Source organism: Bombus flavifrons, chromosome 4 (assembly GCF_040668555.2).
Source record: "Bombus flavifrons isolate JBK064 chromosome 4, iyBomFlav1_principal, whole genome shotgun sequence".
NCBI lineage: Eukaryota > Metazoa > Arthropoda > Insecta > Hymenoptera > Apidae > Bombus > Bombus flavifrons.
Genome location: NC_138445.1, coordinates 6,562,350 through 6,588,499, shown reverse-complemented (window position 1 = coordinate 6,588,499; position 26,150 = coordinate 6,562,350). Strand labels below are relative to the sequence as shown.

Sequence of the window (26,150 nt, the reverse complement as noted above, 5' to 3'; positions counted from 1 at the left end):
TTGGTTACTTCCAAATTTTTGTTGTATACATTATACACATTATATATTTGATATATTAAAGTATAGTTGATGTAGGGATTGAAGTTGTTGTTTCTTATGTGTTTTATTGGGATGACTTCTGATGTGGAGCAAAAATTTCTGTTCTTCATTTTTTTGTTAGTTTTGGGTTCCAGTCTTATTTAGTAAATAAGGAAGAAAGAAAAGTGCTGAGACTTACCTAATGTAATTAAAATTGCTCAAGATTTAGTTCCATACATATATATCACAAATCTTGTAATTTTGATAATCTTGTGATGAGGTACACTATAATATCGTGGTCTAACAAACATGATATGCTCACATGTGGTATGAATGAATTCTATCTGTGGAGTGCACTAGACTAAAAGCGTACGTTTTCGCTCTGTGGTGGATGCGTATATAACAATTTAAATAAAAAAAAGTACAATATTTTATTGTAAAATACGAAATATGCACAGGATAGATTTTACATATTTAATTTCATATATTTAGAAAAAATAGATATCAATACGTTTTACGGAATCTAAAGTATTTCTATACTTTTACATCCTCATTTAAATTTAGCAAAAGAGATTTTTCAATTATAATACTTCAAAACAGATTTCATAATCATTTTCAAATTCTGCAAAGGACAGATTTTAAATGATAATATTGGGAAATAAATTATATCTTCTGTTTCTTTTCCTTTTAAAATACTTTTATTATTGTAAAAATTTTTACACAACCCAAAAATGATAAACAATAAATAAAATGTAGTTACATTAAAATAATAGAAAGTAAAGTATAAGTTCATTCAATTAAAAGTTTACACTTTAATAGTTTGAGAAGGTAACAGTAAATAGTTTCATACATTGTATACATTAAGTTATGAAACTTAGAATACACATTATATAGAAGTTATAATACAAGTATTTATATGTATTTTAAGTGATTTATCAATGAACGAGTAAACTTATTTTTTTAATATTATTATAAATTTGTCATACATTTATTTTGTATTATATTACTGTTCGAATACACATTCCATGAATTTAATTTGTGTGCACACATATACAATTTTATATTGCATGCATATTAAATGTGTTAATCCTTACATTAATTACAATATCTATTTGTACATATACGGATGCATACATGCGCACACAAATTACTGTTGAAAACATTAACAAATTTCATGTTTATAGTCCTAAGATTATAATATAAAGAATACTAGAATTAAAAACAAATTCAAACAGGTATATTGTAAATGTTATAAAAGAAATAGTTATAATATCAAACATTAATTTAATAACAATAATACACAAGCAAAGCTCTAGACATAAAAGTGAAATTGGACATTATGGACTGCTTTAAATCAAAAAACAAATAATTAAAAAATATATCCCACCACTTTTATACAGACATTCAATAATTTATAAAGTATTTCTGTAAGCATAAATTTATAATTTATAATTGTATCATATCTTGAAATAAATTTATGTAAAATTCACTTTATATGTTAATTTATATAATAAATATTTTACAAATGTTAATTAATATTTCACTATGAAGGCATTCAATTTTTGGATTCGGATTTATATTTCTTTAAGTTCATCTTTCCTGTTATATTTTTATGTGAACATATATAATAAATATCTTTTATTAATTTGATATCTTCAAACTAATGCTTTATTATCTGGGAACATAAAACATTAAAAGCAAATAGAGATAGTTAAATATTTTAGTTTATTATCACTAATTTTGTTATACCACATTCTTACAGTGGTATCTGTTACAGAAACAATTGAAATTTATACATTATGAATATTAATAAACGCTAATAATTTAAAAATATTATTTGTAAGAATTAAATTCTCACGATAAAATATAGTATTTTTTCGTTTATAATATTTCAAGCAGTAAAAAGAGATACTTGAAATGTAAGCTGTAATTATCAGACATTATTTCTTTATAGACTCATATGTTAAACATTTTATAAATTATCTAGTTTATGCAAATAGCCATTTTCGGATCTAGTATTTTTCATTTCCTAATGTATCTACAAAATTTTTTCAATACAGTTTTTATAACTACTTAGGACAAAACATGAAATTGTTATTATTGAGTTGTCACATAAAATACAATATATTAATGGCTTAATATGTACAGCATTTGTTATTGTAATTTTCAAGCCCTTCCATAGGGACTGTTACTAAAATATCGTGGAAAGCATCAATATCTAACACTTAAAAGACAGAATGTATTTTATCGTTATAACTCTTATTAGGACAGAAAAACGCAAGAAAATAAAATAAAATTAATCTTTAAAAAATTAATTATTATAAGATAATTATTTTGGCATCATTGCTTTCATTTTATTCTACGAATTGTTTATAAACTTTATTTTCTAAATATATACAAATTTGTTAATATTTTCTGTGCATTTCATTAATATTTTCTACGACTTTTACATGTCTAGGTTCCATTACAACATACCTAAAATAAATAAAATATATTTTGAAATAAAACATTTTCAATTAAAAAGAATATAAGGATTTTTTTATAAAGATGTAATACAAACGTCTTCAATTCATTAATTTAAAGAAATTTCTTTACTTAACAATTGTATCTTGTTGTATTGGGAACAAGATAAATAAAATCATTAAAACCTTGTACCACTATGCTAAACTTGTCTTCATCGCTTCATAGGCAGTGGCATATTACGTTTCATAAGGTATATTTCTAATTATTCTTGACCAAAACCTTCCGTTTCTTCAATTGCATAGTTTAACTTTTCTACTAGTTGATCATAACTCTTATATGGTGGTAAATCCAATCTATTGAAGCATGTATGTGATCTAGGTAGCCATGTATCCTTTCCTACTTTTTCTATGCAAAATCTTTGAGGACCATTGCTCCCTAAAGAGAATAAAAAATAAAGAACAAAAACAAAAAAGATAACAAAAAATAGTTTCAAATGTAAATCATCTGATTTCTATAAATTATTTCATATTTATTTAGTTATTGATGATTACTATTTACCCATTAGTTCTGCAAATCCTCCAACAGGTACTCGACAGGTACCAGTTACAAATTGCAAAAGTCGAGCTCGTTTTTCACTATCTGTTCTTGTTACAAACTGAATAAAATATATAAATATAATAAATGACATATATACTAGATAATATCTTACAAATAATTTTGTACGCATAATAACGAACCTGCCAAAACCATAAGATTTGTTTGCTATTTCGTGTATAATGTCTATAAATTGTATTACGTTGCCAGTCTTCTACATCTATTTCTTGCATACCACAGAGCATAAGTTCTAATTCACGTTCATCAAAATATTTCAACCATTCCAATGGTACAACCGAATTGAAACCTTCCAAAAATGCTTTAGTTTGGTCCTCTATACCTCTGGTCATTCTCCATTCTGTCATTAACCTTATATAGTAACAATCAATGAATAATTATTTTTTAAGATGTAAAATGTTAACTTAATATTAATTATAACAGTACCTAATATATTCTTCTTTATTATCTTCAATAACTCTAATTTTGTCACCACCCTCTTTTAATTCATGATGTATTACTTGACCAAGAATTTCAAAATCCACACTATAATACAATTCGAGACCACACTCGTCGATATTATTTTCTTTTATCCACACAAGAGATTTATAGAATTCTGGATCAATGGATTCTATATCTTTCATAACCAATTTCTTATTTAACATACGTTTATAAAACGGCATAGTGAAACCACTGTAGATAAACCGTCCATGATAAAGAGCCTACAATTAATATATTTATATTTATTATATATAACATATTTATATATACAGGGTGGTTGGTAACTGATGGTACAAGTGGAAAGGGGGTGATTCTACGCGAAAAAAGAAGTCGAAAATATAAAATAAAAATTTTTCGTTTGAGGCTTTGTTTTCGAGAAAATCGACTTTGAATTTTCGCTCGGTACGCGTGCACTTTATCACGTCTCGTTATAATGGATCTCACTGTAGATCGTTGTCTCGATGGAAAAATTTGAAAAAAAAAAATTAAAAAAAAATTTGTATTCTATATTTTCGACTTCTTTTTTCGCGTAGAATCACCCCCTTTCCGCTTGTACCACCAGTTACCAACCACCCTGTATATACACTATATTATATTTAAGTGTATATTAATTTCATTGATTTTATCAAATATAATATTATTAACAGTAGAAATTATCATACCATTGCTATAAATCTTCCAATGAATTTAAAATACTGTAAATGATCAGGATTGACATAAGATGCTGGATTGATTTGTAAGCTATAATTACTCTTGTTGGCATATTCAAATAAACAGTACATTGGATTTAATACTTCATGACTCAATAGGAAAAACCATTCTCTGAAATCAGAATTTGTTTAATTTATTTTTATTCTTACAAAATAAAATTTTTTCCATGGAATTGTTGATTCAATTCTTACCTTGATACACCTCCATAATCTAACCCTTCTTCCCCTTTAAATATGATATATAACCTGCGCCTCAATGCAAAAGCTTCTGCACTCATTATTTGATGGTAAGAATCTTCAAATAATGTCTGTCGATTGACACTAATTTTTATATGATTCGGTAATGCATTTGTTTGACACAAGAAGCGAAATTGTGATAATTTCCATCGGAATGATCTTTCATATGCTCTTGGTACACGATAAATACCTTTAGGACTAAATAAAAATATAGTAGTAAAGAACATAATAAGGCAAAAAATTAAACTAGTAAAGATTGATAAAAAAAGATTACACAAACCCCTTAGGTGCTCCAGGTCTTGGATCTTCAAATGTAGTTGTTCTTGTATTATGATCTACAAAATATCGAACTCCTTCTTCAGTTAATCGCATTTCCCAGCCATCTGGTAATGGTGGTTCATCAATTCCAGTTTCTTGTCCTTGTGTTCTTGGATCCTCCCATTGTGTAGTACGATTTTTATGATTTACATAATAAACTCTTCCTTCTGGTTGTTTACGTCTCTCCCAGCCAGCAGGTAATGGTCCCAAAGCATCATCATCATCGATTATGGATGATGTTGATGGTCCTGCTATAGCTGCTTGATTTTCATATGCCTACATATACATATTAAATTTATTTCTATATTAGATTGTTAAATATCTATATTTTCAAAACTCAATGTAAAATATAAATAAAAATAAAATTATATATATGTTATAATTATTTATTACTTACTTGAGGATAAAGAAACCGTTGGTTACCTTGTTGTACCACATGCTGTCTTTCACCTTGCCAGTGTTGAAAATGTTGTAATCTTTCTGTATTTGGTATTTGCCATGTTGTAGTTCTTCTATTATGATCTACATAATAAATTCTGCCTCTTGGATCTCTACGAACTTCCCATCCAGGTGGCAGAGGTTGTGGTCTTTCCCAGGCAGTGCTTCGTGTCATATGATCAACATAATACCTAATTAAAAATGTACCATAAAAAAGAAGAATATTATATATTTTCTAAAAATGTAAAAATTGAATAATTTTTTAAAATAGTACAACCTTCTCCCATAAATGTCATATCTCATTTCCCAACCAGGAGCTAATGGCTCTTCAGAATGATTTGTAGGACCAACTTCAGCAAGTACTATTGAAGATTCAGGTTGAGTTGACTGACCAGGTATCATAGTAGTTTGTCCTGTTAATGGAGCGACCCGTTGTACTACTCGGGAGTTTGAACGAGTAGTTGTAGGATTTGTATATTGTTCAGTACGAGAAATTCTACGTGCATCATCCAAGGATAATATCGAAGATGGGTCTGAACGTGCGATTCCACGTCCATCTGTCATAAGAAACACTGTAGGTTGTTCTAAATGAGAACCATCTGATAAAGTAAATACTACAGATTGCTCTGTTTGAGAATGTCCCTGCTGGCTATCAGTTAATCCAGAATTTCTAAGTTGATCTACTCTAGAAACTGTACATCCATCTACTAAAGGAGTAGTATCTTGATCCGTTCTCATAGTTCCATAACTATCTGAAAGAGGACCAGTTACAGATTGTTCTGTTCGAGAGTTACGTTCATTAGAAATAGGCTGGTCTGTTCTACTATGTGAACATATATCTGTATTAACTACAGTTAATTGATCTGATCTAGGTATTCCAACTGTTCCAGGTAATACTGTTGATTGTTTAAGTTGAGAAATATTACGACTTTCCGAGACAGAAACCTTTGGAAATTGTTCTGTACATGTACCAAATCTTCCATCTACTGTACCAAGTCTTCCATCTACTGTACCAAGTCTTCCATCTACTATACCAAATGTCGATACATGCTCTATTCGAGACATTTGACGTCTATCTGGCAAAGATCCTGTAAAACGTCCTGGTAATGTTACAATGGATTTGTTTGCAGGCGATATTGCGTGCCCATTTGATAATGAATTCGATGCAGCGGGCTCAATTTGTTCATTATTCTTATTGGCATTGGCTTGTACACTTCCACTACTATAAATAGAGTTCTGATAAACATTTGGTAATGTTCCATGAAATGTAGATGATGCAACATGTTTAGGTTCATGTAATCTCATGCGAGCACGAATCCCTCCATTAAGAATGCTACTATTACTAACAGCATCATTATTTGAAACACCTAAAATATGATTATGCTTGTACTTAAATTAAGAATAATTTCATTATTTATATATATGTGTATATATAAGATATATAATTAGAATATATAAAACTTGTTTTTATTATACATACAGACGCACAAAAGTTTTATGTAATTTATATTATAAAATTATTCTGTATGGTTTTTCATTTCAGAAATCTATTACTTATTAAATACATAAAAACAAAACTCAGCATGTATGTTTAGTTTATATTTAAAATTATTCAATCATTTATATTTTACTGTACATTATAAAGATATTTCAAGTTCAATTTTAAATAACTTAAAAAAGAAAACAACTCCTTTCATTTTTCCAAATTGAATAATGAAAAAATTTGTGTATTTTCTGATACTTTATTTAAATGTAAATAACACTTACTTTAAACATATTTTATTATAACAAATAAATAAAATATAATGACAATTTCTATACAGATGATTGCAATATCTTAAAAATAATTTATACTTTAATTTACACATATCACATTTGCATTTTGTTGTAAATATTATTTATTGATTACTAGATGTTTACTTATTTCTCAGTCTGTTAGTTCTTCCAAACCTACACTACTAATTATAAAGCAATAAGAACACCAGCACTAGAAGTATCTTATATGTATATGTATGTAGCAAATATGTGTAGAATATGTAGAAAATATATTTTTTACGAAATTGTAATATGATTATCTATGATTCTCTATAAAAAATTGATTACTTAGTGATTCTGAAATATTATACTGCAAATTCAAAGCCAATCATAGTACATCATACTACACTTGTTAATTTGATCACCATTGAAAAATTATCATGAAGTTCTGTAAAGATGTGATCGTATAATTAAATATTTTAGATGTATGTGTAACAGTGGAAATTAAATAACCTTATTCCTTATAAAATTAAAAGTAAGAATGCCCCTATTTAAAACATCTAAAGTAACTTTAACTTTTCCAAGAAGAGAGAAACATTTTTAATATCTTGTTTCATTAATTTATTGATTTTTAAAAATTAATATGGATGCTTTAAAAATTTTATTAAATGCTATAATAGACAGCTATATTTGAAATGTCATATAATGTCATATAATGACATACACTACACATATTAGATCGTTCGAAAAGTTTCTTTCGTTTTATAAGGAAATGATGAATGCACAACATTTTCCGTTTTATATTATTTTATCGAATTACGTATGATCCATTTTGTTCTATCAAAATAAAGATAACAACGTTCGACAGATTAGGTTTCGTGTTTGTATAAAGATGCATTGTTGTAAAAGACGTGTCTGTAAAAGAAAGACACTTTTCAGACAACCTAATAATACTTATCTAGATAATACTCATTATCCTGGTATTCTTTCCTTAAAATTTTGTAAAAATTTCTGTCTCATTTATCGTTAGTTAAAAATTATTTTGTTCATTTATTATTTAAAGATTATTATATGCTTGATCTTAATTTCTTACCATCATAAGGCATACAGCCAGATTGCGTCTGACACGATAGTGATGACGTATTTGGCATGTTAATTCTTAATCCATCAAATACTGTAATCAATTCTCCAACTTTACATAACTGAGAATCATGTTTATTTTCAGTCATTAAATCAAACGTTACTTCCATATTTTCTAATTTCCCATTATAATGAGATAATACTTGAGAAAGACTTATTTTTTTTTCTCCAATTAAAGTATCTTTTCGGAATGTACTGTGATCTAACAATCGAAAATGTAATTGCGAATATGGAGTTACAAGTATTGTGAATTCCTCGTTCCATTTTGGTTGATATGTGGATTTTGAAACTTCTGTCTTCCGAGGACTTTTATCATCAACAGAAAATTCAATGTAAGGATTAGGCTTTAAAAATGTAGAACTTCTTAATATAGCACCTTCAACTAAAATAACAAAATTTTATTATATATACCTAAAACAGTATTAATATTTAAGAGTAATATTATATAATTTGTTTTTTATGTATTTTTCTAACAATTTTTATATGTTTAATATTTATCTGGTAAGTAATTAAAATTAAACTACATTATACTGTAAAATTATGACTGTTAAATTATGTAAATGTAAAACTATGTACATGTATATACACATATTCATATATATACTACTATGTATAGGTATTTGGACACTTCCTATATCTTCTAAATGCATGAATTGTCAAAACTGAAATTTTTATATTTTGAATCTACTCTCTGTTCTTATAACATCCACCAAATTTTGTCTTGATTGGACACAGATGGTACTTGGAACTTTATCCCAAATAAAGTTCTTTAATTTAATTTTTACCTTTGATCCTAGTACAGTATCTTAAATGTAATTAGTAGAATATGATAAGATTAGGGTAGGATAGGTAGGATGAAAAATACTTCGAGAGAAACACTCACTTAAGATAGGCAACTGTTCAACATTGAGATTTTACAATAATAATGAGAACAAGTGTTTCCAATTTAATAGTTTACGTATTTATTTTAATAGTTTACGTATATTTTATGAAGATTCATGTATTTATTACAGATAAATGTGGAACTTGATTGATACACGTATATTCCTTGTTTCAGTTTTAGTTTAGTGGAACATTTGAATTCAGTTATGACAAGAAATAAAGAATTAACAATAGAGAAATATTCTCCTATCATAATGTTAAACATATAATAAAAATATCTATGTTCGGATTGGACTGCACCAAGTATCCAAATACTTATGCACGATAGTGCATGAACTATACAATACACAAAATATGTTAAATATATATAACAATAAATAAGGATATAGAAACTTACTTGTAATGCTTAATTGGTGAAAACCAGACGATGCCACTTCTTCTTCACAATGAGACATTGTATACAATTTAGTATATTTTAATAAGATAATTTTTGAGAATTCATAATTTCTTAACTATTTATATGTAAGCTTTACCTGCAATATTTTATAACCTTAATAGTACAATTAAGTATCAACACCCTTGTCATAAGTGCGTAAATAAAAATTACAAAAATAATTTAAGGTAAAATTAAAGGACGTTGTGAAAACAATTAGTACTATGTTAAAACAAAAGAGATACTTAAACCAGTATCATGAGTTGGTAAATTATGCTACATCAATATATAAATTACCAAAATGAAAACGTATTTCAGATATTTTATAATGGCGATAAACACTAAATAACATGTTGTGAAGAAATGCACTTACATATATAATTAGTAGTAAATACACACATTACCGATTAAATACAGTACAATACGATTTAAAAAACTTTATCGTTTTCACATACTAAAAACACTATTGCTATTGGTATCCTTTCAAATGATCGGATATTAAAATACTCAAATAATTGTAACACATACAGATGTATTTATCATGACTGTTGCAAGTGTATCCAGCTCCAATGCATTGCCTGTATCTAGGATATTAACGTTTGTGTGATAGAAAAGGTTCTTCCACACTCACAATTTTTATCACAGAACTTATTCTCCATCAGTAAGGATCAGTAGGTCACCATCTTTTCACACATCAAAGGTAGGAACCTTTTATAATATGCAAATCACTAGGTATAAAAGTATAGCATGTGGATGCGCGCGCATATATTATGTATTTATCTCACAGGAAATGTAAACTGTATTAAGTCTCTATATTTCGAATTCCCTAGAATTTAATAGCATAAAATATGAATTTACTAAAAAAATAGTATATAATTCGTGAATGTTGGACATGTCAAAGTATTTATTTGTTATTAAAATAAGTTGTTGATAATATTTGATAATATATATGTACATAAAAGAAGTAGAAGGAAACATAAAAATCATAATTAGGAAATTGTTAAAATATGTATGCCTTATTACGTCATTAAAATTATTATCAAAATGAAGTAAAATGATTGTTACTTTATATTAGAAAAGAAACAAAATGATATGTGGTATATTCAATATTTTAATTTTAATTTTAATAATATTAAAAGATATCAGTTTGTAATATTGTAAGAAATCATTAAAAAATATTATAAAATGAAATCTAAAATGAACTCTAAAAATTGGGCTCTTACGCTTCATAATAAAAGCGAATCTGACAACAATATTAGGAACTTCTTCTGATATAAATATAATCTAGCCAGTTCTATAACCTATAAATGTTTATTAGTGTAATATATGTATGTTGTGACAGTAAGTGATAATACTAATATAAAACAATTACAGTATAATGTATCAGAATGTATATAATAGTGTGTAATAGTGTATGTGAAATAGACTCTAAAGTCAAAACTCTTAAATACTTATTTTATATCTTTTATTTTAGCTTTTTACAATATAATAGCTTTATACAATGTTTTATAAATTACTAACATTATTACATTGATGTGTTCTTGGTTGCAAAGGAAATTATGATAGGACTTCAAAATCAAATAATTGTGTTTCTGTTCTTTTTATTTCCAAAGAATGAAGAATTATGAAATCCTAGCACTTATATTATTACTAAAAATTAAAAACGATAATGCGCTACCTCTAGAGTGGTGTGCGAAATTTATCATGTTTTACAAATATTGACATGAAAATTTTTGTTCATATTTGCAAAAATTCTAGTTATTTCTCGTGAGTTATTCTTATTGCTCAGTTATTTATGGACATAGGAATATAAGAATCGAGCCTAAATGTCTAGTTCAAGCAAGGAGTGTGAAGTTACTTCCAGGGAACTGGGAACATGGTCAGGTGATACTTTGGGGCTACATTGGTTATTGGTGACTTACTGACTGACTCAATGATGTATGTCAGAAGGAGAAAACTAGTTACACTAGTTTACTCTTACTCGATGAAACTAAGAGATTGCGTTTGCGCTACCACGACTAATTATCAATGCGACCCTAAAATACTACGTTCCCCGCTCCCCAGAAATAGCTTCACTACCCCTCAGTTGTTACTCGTTCCCTATATTCCTATGTCCATGGCTCATCTTCACTTATGCTATGTATTCACTTAACCTCTTTCATTTAGACAATTTCATTTTTTAAATATTTTTATTAATTTATTTTTGAAGCTATAGTTCAAGTCTTACTTATTTTGCAGTACATTTACATTCCCTTTTAACAGTGTAAATATTTTACGTACAGGCAAACACCTTTAATACCTTCCAAAGGTTTATACATATGTTATTTCTATTATTCCCAATATTTATATTTCATTTTCATTGCCCTATAATTATATTAATATCATTATTTTTATTATAACTTATTTTAAAAGTTAAGTATATCTCTATCAATTCTTTTAAGGAAGATATTAATGATAATCTACTTACTTCAGTGCAATAAAATAGGACTTTCGATGCATACAAAAGCAGTGTTGCCATAACAGTCGTGTATACAGGTTTGGCTATGATCAGGTCCAACACTCATATACCAAAACCAGAGAGGTAACTTCTCTGCTATTCCCCAACAAGTCTCCAGACTTGTTTATATGTATGACTGTAGTCTGTGTATATATTCTTTGATAGTATTTGAGTGATATTTGAATTATTGATATTAAAAATTACAAATTTATCTCGACGATATTGTATTCATATCTACCGTCATGATATTTCTCAGTAATATACTAATATAAAACATTAATGGAATTATCATCTTCATAATATAATTATTAAACATACATTTGTATAGTAGATACATTGTAATATGGATAAAAGTTTACTCATATAACAATTATTAAATTGTTGTTAATTTAAACTAAGGAGTTAAAATTGTTTCAATAATTTTGAAAAGGAAGAGAAGAGCAGAAGAAAGAGGTAGAATAGGAAACAAATACTATGTATTTCTTATTCTTAGAAAATACTAGTTCTACTTAACCTACATCAGCAATATTCTGAAGTACATAATTGACTAAAAACAGTGAAATGAAATTTAATTAAACAAAACTCTCAGTTACTCTCTATAATGATGTAAATTATCATTTTTTTTTCTTTAGATAAATTATAATGAAGTTCACACAATTATTATATAAACAACACATAGGTAAAGCAATAAGATATTTATGGCAACATCAACGAGAAAGATGTGTGCAAGTAACTAAAGCAGAAAAAATTTTAAAATCTATGAATTTTACAGTACATGATGCTACAGAACTAATATCAGCAAAAAGGTAAAATGTTTCATATATCGCTGAGGTATAATATTATAATATACATCTTATTTAATTTGTTATTTTAATACTTATCTTTTATTGTTTTCATATTTATTTCTTTATACTTTATGTTGTTTGTTTCATAAAATTTCTAGAAAACATTGTTTTACTCAATTAATAATGAAAGGTTAATAACATATTTATATTCTTAATCTAAATAATTTCATAACTTAAATCATTGAGTGTTACTTAGTTTTAAAAATTATTTTGTCAAGTGACACAAAATAATATAAATATAATTTACCTAACTTGCAAATTATTCTATAGAAAGATTATTTTGAGAAAGATATTGCTTGATGTATTTACTTTTTGTAATTTTGGACATTGTAGTAATTTTTACAGTTAAATGTATCTTTTGTATCGAAATTTGGAAGAATATTAAATTATAATTCTTCTTATTATTATATTAATCTTATTAATATAATAATATTGAATCTTATTAATAATTATAATATTTTACTTTATAAGAATTTATTTTTAAGGACATTGATATCTATAAAAACACCAATAATACTATAATATAACTGTATAGAAGGTTACAAACTCCTTTTAAGATAAGTACTTAGCAACAAATGTTATTAAATATTCTTTTGTATTCAACGAAATTAATAAATCCTTAATAAAGTATTTCGTTTTCATATATATATATATATATATGTTATTAATTTTTCTTTAGTTAATTGACTTAATATATATTTATGAATTGAGAAACACTTTGTTAATTTATAACTATAAAGTTTTATTATAAATACATTTCCTTCTTTTTCATATTAGAATTGAAAATTCAACTGTTTTTAATAAGTCAGAACCTAATTCCAATAGTAAAAGTTGTTTGATAATTGAAGATTGGAATGTTTTACAAGAAGGTGTACCACAAGCATGTGTATTAACGAAAACCCTAAAACTTGATGATGCATTACCAAAGAATATACAAGAGCTAATTACTGACGTTCCAGACAATATAGATAATTTATTAAAAAGGTATATTAATAAAAATATGGCTATATTTCACATAATTTCATTAGTCGTTGTATTTGAAATGTACAACTAATGATTTTCTTTTCTCAATTTATAAATCATTTTAATTATTCAGATTTGTTTGTACATCTGTAATATATGATGCACAGCAAGTAAAATTACCACGATTGAAAGATCCTAATCGACCTGCTTGGGTGTTTCCAAGAGTATATGGTATATCTAGTACAAGAAAAATGTGAGTATGAATCATCTGTATGATTACATTTACTTCATATTTTTTAATTTAAAATTTTAGTTCTATAACAAAGAATATGTTGTAGGCATAATTTAACAAAGAAGTTTTTACAACTTTGTGAATCATTATGTGGATTAAATGATGTACAATACAAATCAATAGTTCATGATGGACTTATATCTATGTGTATAGGTATATTATTGAAAGAAAAATATTATAAAATATACATTAAACTTCATGTATTATATGTGTTGCACATTCATATATAATATTTCTATTTTTAATGATCATGCAAGACAATAATATTATAAAGTATTTGACTTTTTCAGTTACGATTATTATAAACCAACTAGGAATATTTATGATTCATAACTTTAAAATCATTAATTTTATAATTTGTACAAATTAATTAAGATATTTTATTAGCACATTTTCGTGTATATGTCTATTCACAAGCTCGTAATTTGTCATTTCGTATATTTTAGGGAAAGAAAACGATTTTATAAAATTTTCCTTAAAAATGGATATAATGATGACATCTTCGATACCTCTAGCACCTATAACTGATGTAAATATGGATAACGAATATGCATTTCCTAATCTTTACCCACTACATTGTACTGTTGGTTTATCTAAATTAGATATTGATAACACTGAGGATTTATATCGTAAGTTGATTATAGTTATAGAAAGCTAGATTATAGTTTATAAATCATAATTAGAAAATTTAAACATGTATATTTTAACATTATAGCAATTGATACGGAATCGCCATTAATGAATGTTCACACTATTTTTATAAATCACAATCCAGAGGAAGTTAAAAATATAACTGAATTGCCTGTCACTGAAGATCAAATTCACGCACGTTCAATGATGAAATCATTTACTGTAGCAGCAACTTGTGCCCGACAAAAGTTTGGATTAAATGTGAAGAAGTTACCTGAACCTATTGTTGTGCAATGTGTTCAGTCAGATGGACAAAATTTTCATTTCTCTGTATACCAACTTAATACCTTAGATATTGATGGCAAAGAAGGAATCAAAAATTTTTGGTGGTCAGAACCATCAATAAGATTATATGAAAAAGCTCTATATGAAAATGGGCAACCTTGTCTTACAGGCTACAATCGTGATGTTTTTAATAGATTTCTTGCATTTTATAAAAATAAATAAAATAAGATAATTATTGACAATAAACTCGTACATCTTTTTTAAGAAAATATTCAAATTTTATGTACCTATAAAAATATTTATAGCTCTTATTCTATCAGCTTTAAAATGATTAAAATTAAATAATCTCGAAGTTTATTATAGTTAAACGTATAATTTATTTGTGTGGTCACTTATAATATATTATATCTTAGTGTATATATTTCTGTTTTATTAATTATATGTGTAATATGAACATTTATTATATAATAGTTAACAGATTTTTAAAAAGGGTAGTAGCTTGGATGTTTGTATTAATTTCTTTCTGCTTTGTTTGATAGCGATGACTAGTTTGTGGTTTTATCAAATGTTTTGAAGAAACATATGGTTTAATATGAAAATATGGATGTTGTAATGCCTGAAATAAGAAATAAGAAATATTTTAATTTTTGTTAGTAATTGCTTGCTGTATTTATTTTATTACACACTTCATCAGCTGTCAGACGTTGTGATGAATTGTAAATAAGAATTTTACTAATTAGATCAAGAGCTTCTTGTTCAGTATCTTCAAGAATTTCATCCCATGATATTCCCTTATGATATGGAAATGTAATTTTGTTATAATCAGGTAATATACTTAAATCTGGCCATGTTTCTGACGTAGGAGAACCTAAATATTTTAAAACTATTGCTAATTGTTCAATATCTGTCTCTCCCTGTAAGTTTGACGTTTACTATATAATTCATATTAAAATTACCATCAATAGTAGAGTAAAAATAGAAATGTCTTACAGGAAATAATGGTGATCTGTTATATAATTCACCAAAAATGCATCCAATAGACCACATATCAATTGCTGATGTATAATATCGTGCACCATATAATAATTCAGGTGCTCTATACCATCTAGTGGCAATTTGGTGGGAATATGGTTTTGTTACATTCTTCCACAATAATCTTCCTAAACCAAAATCAGCAATTTTCAAAATACCTTTTTCATTTATTAGTAAATTAGCAGGTTTTAAATCCTAAAAATAGTATTTTAGTACTCTCACTATAATTCAATAGAATTTTAAAGGTAAAAAATAAATAAACCAAAAATTAAAAATATATAACATTCTATGTATAAATTTAATATGTATGTAATTAAAGTTCTTCAGGTATACTTATTATTATTATTGTTGTTGTTGTTGCTATTATTATTATTATTATGCTTAAGTTTATATTAAAAAATATAAATATTTCTTACTCTATGTATTATATTTTTTCCATGTATATATGCAATGCCCTCTAAAATCATTTTTGTATAAATTTTTACTTGAACTCGAGTTAATAATATATCATTGTCTCTTATTATTTCCCATAGCCCTGTTGGCATATATTCAAATACCATTATAAAATCTAAACCAGTAGGGAAAGCATCTAATAACTCTATGACCTGTATTAAACAATCTTTTTTATTAAATTTATTTCTATATTATTAATAAGGAAGTTCTTTTTTATAAAATTGTTTATATGAATTATATATGTATATATTATATATAAAATAATTGAGATAAACATACATTGGGATGTTTTAATTGTTGTAAAATTTTTATTTCTCGAATAATGGATATGGATATACCGTTATCAATATTCTTTAAGAATAACTTTTTTAATGCAACATCCTTTTCTGTTTCCACATCCTGTGCTTTTAAAACAATACCTTGTGCTCCTTTTCCAATTTTCCCTGTGACTATATATCTATCCATATTCAAGATATTTATGAGTTAATACCAATTATAATATTAAAATAATTTCACATTTTAGAGATAAATAAGATTATTTTTATCTTTTAATAAATATACTATATTCGTTAAAATATATAACATAATTTTATAAGTTTATAGTATATATATTTTCTTTCATTGAAATTTTTATTTCTTTCTCTCTCTTCCTCTCATTCAAATTTATGGACATAATTTAATAAACGAAAAACTGAATAAGTATATTGTAAAGCTTATACGTAATAATACCAGGTCTCGGTTTCGTTACATAGTAACGTTAATGAAGTCAACTAATAGTTTCCATAGTTACAATTGAAAATGCTTGACTAACCTTACCTTTGGTTAGCTGTGATTAAAGCCTGTTTTCCACTTGCGACTAGTCCCGCAAAACGACAAAACCCATTGTCGAATATGACATAATTTTCATCAGACGTAAGAGCAGTCCTGTAAGATTATAAAGCATGGATATGGAATATATACGTGTTATACTCACATGCAGAACAATGGCGTTACTGAACGTCATTTTGCTGCTAGAATGTACGATTAGTCGCAAATGGAAAAGAGCCCTAAATCCTTTCAAAGCGTTTTATAGCAGTCAATTAATGTAAACAGTAAAGGCAATAAGTGGGAAAATCAGTCATAGTCTATTTATATAATATATGTTAGTAAATTTCAAAAGTGACAAATTATATATGTATCTATAATGTATGAATGAAATGTAGGATTTGGAATAGAATATATTCTGTAGCTAAAACTTTATAGTAACTTTAATGGAGATTTATTAGATATTTGTAATTATGAGTAATATAAAACTGAACAATTTTTATAAGAACAAATGGTATCTTGGTAAGAAGTCATCAAAATCTAAAAAGAGTAAGATATTCTTTGTTCATTTTGATAAATCTATAGTTTTAAATAATTTAGTGAAATATAATCAAATACAATTCATGAATTTGTTTTTACCTTTTGTACATATGTACATCAGATTTTTATTTTAATATTTGAAATATACGAAACGTTTTTTTAAGTATTGATTATTTAGTGTGTTGTAATGTAGTAAAATTACGTTAATTATATGTGACGAGGAGAAATGATGATCGTCTTTTTTATCACATATCGCTTCTTTTTATATTCAAAGAAACTTATTAAGGTAAGCTCAATAATTTATGATTCAAAGCCAATATGAATTTATGGAGATCATATATAAATGAAAGTATCAATATGGGTTTCTAAGTTATTAAATTATCATTAGATGTTTAATTATCATGCTTAATTTGACTGTTACAACATTGACTGCTATAGTGTTAATACTTTTTTCAGTGTCTTAAGTATATAATGTTTTTATGTATATATCATATACTTTTGTATTTTAGGTTACATAGCCTATATTGTGTATATATAAATAAAGATATGCTTGTAGACCACAGGTGATTTTCATAATAGATGAATGCAAATTAGTAGTAGCCCATGTAGTCTCTTAGAAAATATAATTGTGAATCTTTGTCGATTTATATATTAATCAATATGTTAATAGCTAATAATTAGGATGTTTACCACTATATGATGCATCTAAATAACATAATAATCTTTAAATTTTCTCATTTTATTTAGCATTCTTAATTAGCTTGGATGTATGCTTAATTACATAATCTTGGTATTGATCTATTTGATTAACTATCAGAATTTATAAGTATTTTCATAGACATAATATATATTACTAACATTTCATGATATAGGAGATTAAGATAGAAAAAGAATAATTATAATTTGTATTCAATTATAATATGTCGCAATTAGGAATATACAATAGAAATGTAACAAGTATAGAACACTATATTTTAAGAGGTGTTTATACGTAGAAGCAACCTACAATTAAATTAACACTTATAATATTGAAATATAAATAATGAAGATGGGATTTTATTAACAAAAAGTGCAGTTGTATTTAAGGATACATTTGTAAGTATAGTTGTATCATAAAAAGATAAAACTTGTTGAACTATAAAAAATTTTCTATTGTGGCTTTCTTCCACCTTCATTTAAAATAAAGCTATAATCTTGTCTAGTTATTAGACTTAATGTTTATGTAGAGTGGTTCAAACATAATGTCACGAAATGTTTTTTCTTAAATTATTAGAGGTGGAAAATTTCATTTTTGGCATTTAATTGGCATATTGAGCTTTTCTACAAAATAAATAGTTCTACAAAATAAACTGCTTGCCTTCTCTAGGAGAAAGAAGATGGATCTTCGATTAGCTTTTTATGTATACCTGTATACATTTGATATCCATTAACTTATTTTATTATTTTATTATTATATTTATATTAACATTATATTATATATATTATTTTATTATTATCACGTTTAAATTAAAATAACTATTATTATAAACTAGAATATGTGTACTGTATCACAGTGTTATGATTTGTAATATGCTTATTAGAAAAATACTGTAGTTATTAGTTTAAGTGTATTATTGTGAGAATTTTCAATACAGCGGGGCTTACGTGAAATAATAACAAATTAATTATAAAAATAATAGGTAAATGAATAATTGATATTATCTTACGAAATAGAATAATTGTTATCATCTTACGGAAACGATTGAAAAAAACCTAAATTTAAACCTAATGCATTGATGATATTCATTTTTAATTGAGTTATAAGACATTTCTTATAACCTCGCATATGCATGTTACGTACGAACTTTCATCTCGAATATTCAAGCATGTTCCACCCTCTGTATATATAAATAAAAGCTTTCGAGATCAGGTCATTTTATCCGTTCGTTGGTAACTAATATATACGCATACGCTGTCACAGACGCTCAATTCTATGTAGAATTCTCTGTTGTAGTAGTAGTAGTTTTTCGCAAATACGTCGTAAATAGACTCTTTGTATGTATCTGTTCCAAAACCCATGTCGTCAGTTTTACAATATACAATTGGCCGGGAACGGTGTTCAGCTGGATATCTTGACTGGCAAGTTAAGTCAATACAAGGACATTTGCTTTAATGCATTTATAGAGAATACCGTTTCCATTGACAAGTTAAATTAGCTCAGCCATTTGAAAAATCAATTTTCTAAAATCATTTCTACTAAAACAAAGTTTAGTTGTCGCGTAAGCGATTTTTCGGAGACCTTAGTGACCTACCAGGGAGTCTTTCCCTTTCTACACGCATGGACTAGGCAGTCTATGCCACCATCGGCTGATCGCCACGCTATTGTTTCTGCTTGTCAGTTGTCAGTCTATAAACTTGTAATGATTAGCAGTTAAAATTTTATCGAATAATGAATAACAAAAAAAGGAACAATTAATAAATGCATAATTCTGTATCTAATACATATGTGTATGTATTATTATTGTTTTGTGTATCTATTGTTAATATTTGACAGAAACTCAAAATTTAATAATTTTATTTGTTTTTCAATAGCTTAAAAATATTCTTTTGCTTTTTTACTGTTACTATTCAACCATCTGAATAATAGTTTGTGTTCATGTAATCACCAAACATTTTTACAATTTGCAAAAAAGCAAATTTAATAAACATAGGAATAATAAATAACAGATAGAAAATATTAATGGTAAATAGTAAATAATTTATATAATTCTGATCCATGACTCACCTGTTGGAAAATTCCAAACTACAATAAACCATGTGCGGCGGATTTGATGACTCCGACAGGCACAATATAAATCTGTAGCAGTTCCTCGAGGAGTTTTCCCGAACCACACTCCTGTGAAAGTCTTTTCTTCGACGACGAGGCAGTCTTTGCCTGCTCTCGCAAACGGAATAAGGTCGTTCATCACTAACATGTGTAGGAAAAAGTTGCTCAGGATCACGCCTCCAACCACATATTAAAAAGAGTCATCGAAATCGGAGAGGTTGAGTTCTATCTGTACATACACCAAAACATGTCTTCTTTCGTGTATATTAGAAATTTGTCAGAATAGGTTCGCTTACCGAAAAGCATTACTGTCTTCCCTATTCTGTGGCCAGATCTTTTAGAACCTTAGACATAGTCTTTATTCTCTGGCAATATGACGTCACGGTCGGGTCACTTGCCATCAGTAAACTATCTTACTCTTTATCTAATTAAATAGTCATATTATCGACATCTCATAGTTCAACGACTTGGTGATCGATTTCCCAAACATTCAATCGAGCATCCTGTCAAGGCCGTTACTGATTTCTCCTCCTAAATAGCGGTGGGCTACTTGCCATAATATCGTTAACACATACATCAATTATTCGAAATCGCTCACATATTGAAGTATTTATATTTGAAAATGCTTAATTTAAAAAATATTTTTACTTTCACTTTGTCAAATTTAGTGTATGGAATGATTTTATTTTGATTTTTGACGTTTTTCATTTTCATATTTGTAAGTCCTTTTAACGATTGTCTTAAAGTCAGTTTTTATTACAATAATGATGAATAATATGTCAATATATTAAGACCATAGGATTTTTTTACTTTCGTTTAATTGGTTGATGCAATAAAATCGTTCATAATAGCAATCCTCTAATTGTTTTAAGCAATGTATTTAAGCATTAAACGTTAAATTCTAATGGCATAATAATTAAACTTTTATTTGTTGGAATTTTAATTTTGATATACATATAAACTTATTTATGTTATATCTATATAATTAATAATTTATAGATTACAATGACAATCAAAACGATGAAAAGAAATATCAACGTTTGGACCCTATTGAAACATATAATTTATTAAACGTAGATAGTACTTACGTAGATTTCAATATTCCATACTATGGATGGAAACTATTTTTTTCTGATGAAGGTAGAGACATTTTTTATATTTTTTATTAAATTGGGTTAATGGCAAATTGAAATACAATAGTTATATAAAAATAATTCATAGATAAGTAATAATGTTGGAAAAATAATTTGTCTTTTAGTTTATAAAAATGATTCTGATACTGTTAAAAAAATACAAATAGTAGAAAGATTTATAAATAGACATCAACGATTGTCAACATTACTTTCGTTGGAAAATTTAGAAAATGGCATAATTTTTATTATTGACATATGTGAATTATACAATGATACAATTTTTATGGATGAATGGTCTGATTTTAAGAAAGATATATATGAAAATCCATTGCATATCTTAAATTCTTTTAAATTGGCTGTACATCAGGTATACTTATAATATTTTTTATAGTTAGTATATTTATTCACGAAATATTAAGTTCTGTATTTTTAGCAAATTTTAAATACAGTACCACGAAAAAGTCTAAGCTCTGCAAATATTATAAGTACACTTTCTACTGTTAGAATAAAAATATTAAATTATCAACCGATTATGTGTTTGCAAGATTTGAAAGCAAATTCTTATGGTATGTATACAATTCCTTGAGTAATAAAGATCATAATTTTGTTTAATTCTGACTTAATTCTGTTTTTGTACATTTAATTTTCTTAACAGGGAGATTAGTATCAATTAGAGGCTGTGTAATAAGAGTAGGCCACATAAAACATCTTGCGCAATGGATTATGTTCGCTTGTCGTAAATGTAATTTACAGAAAATAGTGAAACAGCCATTAGGAGTTTATACAGTTCCAAGAATATGTAATACATGTGGCATATCTAAATTTCGTGTGATATTAGATTCATCATTGGTGAAAAGTATCTCATTTCAAACGATTAAAATACAAGAACTTTCAAATAACGATCAGGTTTGTACTTCTATTACAAATAAAAAAGATCATTTTTATTTTGTGCGCGTATGCTTATATAAATGAAGGTCAGAGTTACAATTCATTTTAATAAATTTATTATGTTATATACTATGTATAAAACTACTCATTCATTTTTGAATAAATTGTTTCGAACAATTAAATTTATACTCTTATTCAAATGAAATTTTTTAAAATTATATTTTTTAAAATAGTCATAATAATTCATCATAAACATAAATAATATAAAAGAATTGATTCTTCATAGCATTACTCTTTCATATAGATCTTGTGAATAATATTGCGACAAAAGAATAAATAATTTTACTTATAGATTTAAAAACTGTTGAAAATGAATTAACTTATAATTCATTAATATTGCTGGCGTGTTTTATATATGTACATATCTTTTTTCGTATAGAACAGTAAAGGAAGTATGCCTAGAATGATTGATATCGAATTAATGGATGACTTAGTCAATACTTGTATGCCTGGAGATGATATTACTTTAACAGGAATTATAAAGGTAAAGTGTACTTAGATATATGTGGTAGATTACGAAAGAGTTTGCAATTAAGTGTTTAATTTATATTTGTAATCGATTTTCGAGCAAGTTAGGGCATTTATATACAGGAATTGTTTCACATTCAAATAATTCTTTTGAGAAACTAACTTTTCTATTTTATAATGTTCTCATTTTAACTAAATATTTTTGTCTTTAAGCATATTTTTGCATCGTTAGTTTTAGATAATTCGCCTATATTTTATTAAAAACATATAATCTATGTTTTTTTTATTCATATTACAATGGTATGATCTGACATACTTTGTTATATAGGGTAATAATAATGCAAAGCCTCGAAATAAAATCTCATTTTCTTTGTACATGGAAGCTATTACGATAATTAATAATAAACAAAGACTTCAGGATAAAAATATCATAAATAATGAAATGTCAATAAAGGATTATTTAGCAATAAAGGTATATGAATTGAAAATATATGTTATAACTTAAGTAATCTATCCTGTGAAGTATTTATGTTTTATTAATTCTGATAGGAGGTATATAACACACCAAATATTTTTCCGCTATTGGTACATTCTTTATGTCCAAGTATATATGGTCATGAAATTGTCAAGGCCGGACTGATGTTGAGCTTATTTGGTGGAAATGTAGAAAACTCAGAATCACGAGAAAATATTCATGTATTAGTAGTTGGTGATCCTGGTCTTGGAAAATCGCAAATGTTACAAGCCTGCGAGCGAATTGCTGTCAAAGGTACAACAAAACGAATAAGAATTTTATTATATAATTGTATAGAGGATGTCTGAGCAGATATTGATTTTTTGCTTTACGTCGCTATTTTAGAAGTTACTATTATAAAAGTTGAATGGCTTTATATTCCGATGTTACTAATTTTCCTGTAGATGAGCACGTAAAGATTATGTGAAGGTCAACTTTTTTTTTTGAATGGAATCTTATATCTTTTAATACATTAATCGCTACGGGTAATAAAAGTGATGTAAATCGAGATGCCAATATTAGCTGAGACACCCTGTATATTATTGAAGAATTTGTAACAATGATTTTTATAGGTGTATATGTGTGTGGAAATTCAAGTACATCTTCTGGTTTGACAATAACGCTAACAAAAGAAAATAAAAATAATAAATTTAATTTAGAACCAGGAGCATTAGTTTTGACAGATAGAGGCTGTTGTTGTATTGATGAATTTGACAAAATGCATAAACAACATTCGGTAAAGCTGTTAGAACTATTTAGAGCTGTTTTGCTATAAAGCTATTAAATATCAAATTAATAAAAACTTAGCATTCTTAATATCATATTCGTATAATGAATAGTTGATTATGGTTTATCACTTTATATTAAAAAGCAAATTGTTTAAATTATAGGTTTTATTAGAAGCTATGGAACAACAAAGCGTAAGCATTGCAAAATCAGGAATAATATGTTCTCTTCCTGCTAGAGCATCAATTCTCGCAGCTGCTAATCCGATTGGTGGTCGATTTAATAGAAGTAAAACAGTACTGCAAAACTTAAAAATGAGTGTTCCTCTCTTGTCACGTTTTGATCTAATATTTTCATTATTAGATGAACCGAATAAGGTGCATACTTAATATTTAATAGTTATACATACACAAGTGAATACTTCTAATTAAGATTATATTTTCTGTTTGCAATAGCATATAGATGATTTATTATGTAATCATGTTATGTCAACTCATGGTGATTTCAACATAACTAATAGTGTGCAAAGTAGTACATCTCAACATATAAATATACCACATACAACTAAACTTTCATTAAGGTAATTAAAACATATTAGACATAATAATTGTTCAACATATATAAACATGTATTTATTTTTTATAAACAAATTTTTTAGAGATAGACTGAAAGTTCCTATAGCAGAAAATACGAATATCATTCCACAGTCAATTCTCAGAAAATATATTGCGTATGCACGGCAATATGTTAAGCCGAAGTTAACTAAAGAAGCAGCTAACATATTACAAAATTATTATTTGGAGCTTCGAGGTCAGAATAATAAAGTTGGTGGTTTATCTGTCTGTAATAGACAATTAGAAGCTATGATACGATTAACAGAGGTTCCATTATTTTTGTGTTTGTTATTTTGAATTTTTAATCTATGCATATACATATATATAGATTTTGAATTGAAATATCTTTTTTCTCATGAAACGAAAATTAAAATTCCTACATAGGCTAGAGCAAAATTGGAATTACGTACAGAGGCAATAGAAATAGATGCTTTGGATGTGATAGAAATTTTACAACATACGTTTGATGACAAAATTACAAATTGCCAATCCTCAAGTACAAAAAATATAACTAATCGAAAAGTAAGTAAGTTAATATAGATTTACAATAACGGGAGACTGTGACGTACTAATATGCATTTTTTGTTCAAAGATTAAAGAATTTATAAAGATACTAAGAAAAGAAGCAGTTTCTAACAATAGTAAGATATTTTCTATGAAAAGATTGCGTGAAATCGTATCGGATAAGAAAATTTTGATGAGTGATTTCTCTGAATTTATTGCGAAATTAAACGAAAACGGCATTTTATTGAAAATGGATAGTAATACGTTCAAATTTATTTCTTTAGATTAAGTATATATATAATGTTTATTATATTATTTCATTGTATTTCTCGAGATCCAAGTAATTTATGTTGTTACACTAATTTTAGGACACTGTAATTGTAATAAACAATAAATAATATTTTGCAGTGATCAGCATTAATGATTAGCATCAAGTGTTGTGATATGATGATGCTTTTCAAAATTATTATAAGATTGTACTACAATATTACATTTGGCATTATTATTGATAATATAAAATAAACAAATTTACATTACATTACATTACATTATCTGTCAGTTTCTACACGGTTTTACACTTCAAAACAGTCAGCTTTACACGGAAGACGCC

At 26.6% G+C, this 26,150-nt stretch overlaps 4 protein-coding genes and 2 long non-coding RNA genes across 11 annotated transcripts; 2 read left to right on the top strand and 4 right to left on the bottom strand.

Annotated features, from left to right (window-relative positions):
- Positions 1–1,437: 1,437 nt before the first annotated feature.
- Su(dx) (Suppressor of deltex) lies at positions 1,438–10,133 on the bottom strand. Of its 3 annotated transcripts, XM_069111921.1 has the most exons (13): positions 9,860–10,133; positions 9,451–9,586; positions 8,125–8,553; positions 6,307–6,643; positions 5,554–6,264; positions 5,236–5,467; positions 4,801–5,114; positions 4,476–4,718; positions 4,236–4,395; positions 3,520–3,794; positions 3,219–3,444; positions 3,040–3,136; positions 1,438–2,916 (listed from the first exon to the last, which is right to left on the bottom strand). In XM_069111921.1, exons 2-13 carry the CDS (start codon positions 9,506–9,508, stop codon positions 2,744–2,746), a joined length of 3,255 nt encoding a protein of 1,084 aa, XP_068968022.1. In that variant the 5' UTR covers positions 9,509–9,586; positions 9,860–10,133; the 3' UTR covers positions 1,438–2,743. The 3 variants fall into 3 exon arrangements, with proteins under 3 accessions (XP_068968022.1, XP_068968020.1, XP_068968021.1); XM_069111919.1 differs by having other exon boundaries at positions 5,554–6,643; XM_069111920.1 differs by having other exon boundaries at positions 5,554–6,643; positions 10,015–10,133.
- An 859-nt stretch (positions 10,134–10,992) lies between these two features.
- On the bottom strand, positions 10,993–17,426 carry LOC138179301 (uncharacterized). Its single transcript, XR_011173002.1, has 3 exons — positions 17,300–17,426; positions 11,954–12,126; positions 10,993–11,850 (listed from the first exon to the last, which is right to left on the bottom strand). It is a non-coding gene; the product is annotated as an uncharacterized LOC138179301 (long non-coding RNA).
- mRpL37 (mitochondrial ribosomal protein L37) lies at positions 12,181–15,244 on the top strand. 2 transcript variants are annotated; one of them, XM_069111928.1, is made up of 7 exons: positions 12,181–12,436; positions 12,616–12,789; positions 13,606–13,812; positions 13,925–14,044; positions 14,130–14,236; positions 14,530–14,712; positions 14,799–15,244. In XM_069111928.1, the coding sequence occupies exons 2-7, from the start codon at positions 12,626–12,628 to the stop codon at positions 15,218–15,220; spliced, it is 1,203 nt and encodes a 400-aa protein (XP_068968029.1). In that variant the 5' UTR covers positions 12,181–12,436; positions 12,616–12,625; the 3' UTR covers positions 15,221–15,244. The 2 variants fall into 2 exon arrangements, with proteins under 2 accessions (XP_068968029.1, XP_068968030.1); XM_069111929.1 differs by lacking the exon at positions 12,181–12,436 and adding an exon at positions 12,495–12,518.
- LOC138179297 (cyclin-dependent kinase 20) lies at positions 15,251–17,293 on the bottom strand. Of its 2 annotated transcripts, none has more exons than XM_069111931.1 (5): positions 16,763–17,293; positions 16,447–16,635; positions 15,989–16,225; positions 15,732–15,912; positions 15,251–15,614 (listed from the first exon to the last, which is right to left on the bottom strand). In XM_069111931.1, the coding sequence occupies exons 1-5, from the start codon at positions 16,946–16,948 to the stop codon at positions 15,586–15,588; spliced, it is 822 nt and encodes a 273-aa protein (XP_068968032.1). In that variant the 5' UTR covers positions 16,949–17,293; the 3' UTR covers positions 15,251–15,585. The 2 variants fall into 2 exon arrangements, with proteins under 2 accessions (XP_068968032.1, XP_068968031.1); XM_069111930.1 differs by having other exon boundaries at positions 15,254–15,614; positions 15,685–15,912.
- Positions 17,427–17,697: 271 nt separating the features above from the next.
- LOC138179293 (DNA helicase MCM8) lies at positions 17,698–26,081 on the top strand. Of its 2 annotated transcripts, XM_069111922.1 has the most exons (15): positions 17,699–17,836; positions 21,633–21,773; positions 21,892–22,133; positions 22,200–22,332; positions 22,422–22,672; positions 23,094–23,198; positions 23,511–23,654; positions 23,732–23,951; positions 24,269–24,432; positions 24,587–24,799; positions 24,878–25,002; positions 25,081–25,303; positions 25,421–25,558; positions 25,629–25,829; positions 25,909–26,081. In XM_069111922.1, exons 1-14 carry the CDS (start codon positions 17,761–17,763, stop codon positions 25,827–25,829), a joined length of 2,376 nt encoding a protein of 791 aa, XP_068968023.1. In that variant the 5' UTR covers positions 17,699–17,760; the 3' UTR covers positions 25,909–26,081. The 2 variants fall into 2 exon arrangements, with proteins under 2 accessions (XP_068968024.1, XP_068968023.1); XM_069111923.1 differs by having other exon boundaries at positions 17,698–17,809; positions 25,629–26,081.
- LOC138179300 (uncharacterized) lies at positions 18,779–20,729 on the bottom strand. Its single transcript, XR_011173001.1, has 3 exons — positions 20,592–20,729; positions 19,534–20,220; positions 18,779–19,233 (listed from the first exon to the last, which is right to left on the bottom strand). It is a non-coding gene; the product is annotated as an uncharacterized LOC138179300 (long non-coding RNA).
- Positions 26,082–26,150: the final 69 nt, after the last annotated feature.